General features: G+C 38.0%; 1 protein-coding gene across 1 annotated transcript in view; it reads right to left on the bottom strand.

Moving 5' to 3' along the window:
• LOC107689949 (ribosome biogenesis protein BMS1 homolog) overlaps positions 1-2,939 on the bottom strand; it is a 22,181-nt gene that overhangs the window by 11,686 nt on the left and 7,556 nt on the right. Inside the window, exons 11-17 of the mRNA XM_016488136.1 lie at positions 2,825-2,926; positions 2,257-2,411; positions 2,056-2,137; positions 1,542-1,621; positions 1,238-1,447; positions 668-856; positions 315-495 (exon numbers count right to left, since the gene is read on the bottom strand). Of these exons, the coding sequence (XP_016343622.1) occupies positions 315-495; positions 668-856; positions 1,238-1,447; positions 1,542-1,621; positions 2,056-2,137; positions 2,257-2,411; positions 2,825-2,926 (999 nt within the window). The remainder of the gene's footprint in view (positions 1-314; positions 496-667; positions 857-1,237; positions 1,448-1,541; positions 1,622-2,055; positions 2,138-2,256; positions 2,412-2,824; positions 2,927-2,939) is intronic.

Here is a 2,939-nt window from a genome sequence, read left to right as displayed (position 1 = left end):
CTAGCGACGTCACTTGCAGGCTTTATTTTTTATTTTGTTCTATTTTTTTTTGATTACTTTTTGTTTGAATCTCTCAACATTTTACAACAGTAGCCAGGTGGTGAAGACAAGACAAAAGAAACTAACTTAAGAAGTCACTTGCAATCGCCACTTACACGTACACAAAATACTGTTCTTTTTAGCAGCATCATATGACCCCTTTAACTTTAACTGAGCTTTAATTAGATGACTGCAAATGCAATTTGAATGTAAAAATAGGGAAAATGAGCATGCAAAGTTAAATACCAGAGAGGTGTGTACGGTTTGTCTCTCACCCCAGATGGTGGCACCGCAGTGCATGTGTTCAGGTGTGTATTTGAGTAGGCGGTGACGTCCGTTATGGTCCTCGATGTAGTAGAGGGGGATGGTCTGAAAGCGCCTCCAGCCCAAAGACAGGATGAGAGGGTCACGGGTTTTCAAGATACGATTGTGCCAGCGGTGTTTCTTCAGACGCATCTGTGCAGAGGAGATAAAGAAAGGACCTGAATGTTTTACCCAGCCCAGCCTTGTAATGGCATTTGGTTTGGCATTAAAGCAGGTGCCCTTCACTTTATTCACAAGGTTATCAACTACACTAGAAGTTGTAAAATATGCAATTGTCCGATACGAATAAGTCAAATAAATTTACCTGCAAGTAGCCAACATTGCCCTCACTGGGGCCCAGTCCGCCAAGGATGATGGGATAGTGGGGGTCAAAGTTGGTGACAAACTCACAAGGTAAAGCAGGGATCTCCACACGAACGTACATGCCTGGCCTGAAGCCCTCATATTGAACACGAATTTCATCATCTACATCTTCGAACTCTTGCCTGTTCAGCTACAGAAAAACAATCAGCATGAAATTAAAATTCTGTTATTATTTATTCACCCTCATTTCGTTCCAAACCTGTGTGGCTTTCTTTCTTGTGTGAAACAAGTAAAAGAAGATATTTTGAAATGCATTTCAGCTGTTTTTGACCATACAATGAAAGTCACTGGGGTAAAAAAAAAAAAAAAAACATCACTGTATGGACAAAACACTAGGACATTTGACAAAATATCTTCTTTTGTATTTCACAGAATCAAAATAAATGCATAAAGGACTGTAACATTTCTTACATCTACTTAGATATATAAATATAAATTAATTAAGACAAAGCTTTACACATATTCTTGCTTACAAGGAGGCTGATCTCATGTCTCAACTTTGACCTCTGACCTCAGCCTGTTTCTGCATCTCCTCCTTCAGGTCATCGAAGTATGTGGCGTCACCATCATCATATTGTGCATCGAACCTCTCCTTCAGCCGCCTCTTCTTCTCCAAACGTTTGTTCTTTAGAACTTCATCATCGTCAAGTTTCACTTGGGGAGCCTCCTCCTCTTCATCATCATCATCATCACCACCATTTATTTCATCATCATTCCCTCCCTGTGTTTAAAGAACAATAAGTAATAAATAAAAAAGCACCACAAAATTGTCAGATGTAAATCAGATGATAATGCTAGAAAAACTAGTTTTATACCTCAGCTTGGTCTTTATTCCCAGTCTTTGCTTTGTGAACCTGTCCTGTTTCCAAATCTTCAAAATCTCCATAGAGTTCATCTAGAAAGGCAAAAGGAAGGAAATACATTATATAATATAGATGTACCACAATTTCAGTGGTCAATATCCAGCCAGTGAAACTTTCTGTCTTTAAACCAAATCTAACATGGGCAAAAACAATAATATGCTACTGAACACACTTCACTACACTCAAAAGTTCAATACATTAATATAAAAAATTCTACAGGGCTCACTAAAATGATCAAGAAGGTACTAAATGTATCCAGTTAAGAACAGTAAGAGGTTTTCATTCTTTCTACCTTTTTTAAATCTGAAATTTTGTCCTGTTTATCACTAAAGACAAATTAATACATATTGAAGAAATCCAGTATTGTTACATTTATTTTATTAATACTGACTAATTACCAGAGTACCGGTACTGGGTAACACCTACAATGGCTGCTGATGACGTCTGGTGCATTTAGTTTTCTTACCATCTTCCTTAAGCAGTGTTGCAGCATCTTTATCCTCCTCCCATTTTCCAGTCACAAAACAGTCCCTGATAGAGGCTAGCATCTGAAAACACACAGTTCGTAAGAAAATGCAAAGGACATAGACAACAAATGGCATATTTATATGCATTATGCTAATACATGTACATGTATATGCAAGTGTGTTTTTATACTGCATCTCACCTCCTCCTGATCCCAGTCACGGCTGTTGTCTGGCTGAAAGCGAGAGCAGTCCATCGCATCCGCTCGTACTTTCTTACTCTTCTCTGGTCGACTGACTTTAAATAAACCGCCCAACTCTTCTTCATCATTAGAATCCTCCTCTTCATCCCCCTCCACTGACAAAAATACATATAGCAGATACATTATAGCCCAGAGATTTATGTGCCTTATTTTTTTTTCCAATGAATACATTTAATAAGTCAGTCCTTATATATAGCATCCCTATTCCCTCCCTGTGTAAATAATAAATAAGTATTAAATAAAAATGTAGTAAATAAAATATGGCTTCAGATTCAGAAGACTCGATATACAGCACACAGGTCATGTGGACTAATTTTACAGTGTTTTTTAACCCAGCTTGGCAGACATCACTATGAATATTCATTAAATGGAAAAGGGCTGACTGAAGAGTCTTCAAAATTTTTTGTTTTGTTTTCACTAAAGAAATAACAGCATACAGGTTGGAATGACATGACAGCGAGTAAATAAGATTTGAATTTTGGAATGAACTAGAGGTTCAGAGACTCACCTGTGCCGTACACTAGCTTGCGCAGGTTTGGGGCTGCAAGCTGATGTCTTAAATATGCCTCTGTTGCTTTCTGGGCCAAATCTTCCTTCCACCGTAGTGCTCCTTCAATATAAAC

Source organism: Sinocyclocheilus anshuiensis, unplaced genomic scaffold (genome assembly GCF_001515605.1).
Source record: "Sinocyclocheilus anshuiensis isolate Anshui unplaced genomic scaffold, SAMN03320099.WGS_v1.1 scaffold1541, whole genome shotgun sequence".
Classification (NCBI taxonomy): Eukaryota; Metazoa; Chordata; class Actinopteri; order Cypriniformes; family Cyprinidae; genus Sinocyclocheilus; species Sinocyclocheilus anshuiensis.
Note: the sequence above shows the minus strand (reverse complement) of the source record. Positions and strands in the feature narration are given on the sequence as shown.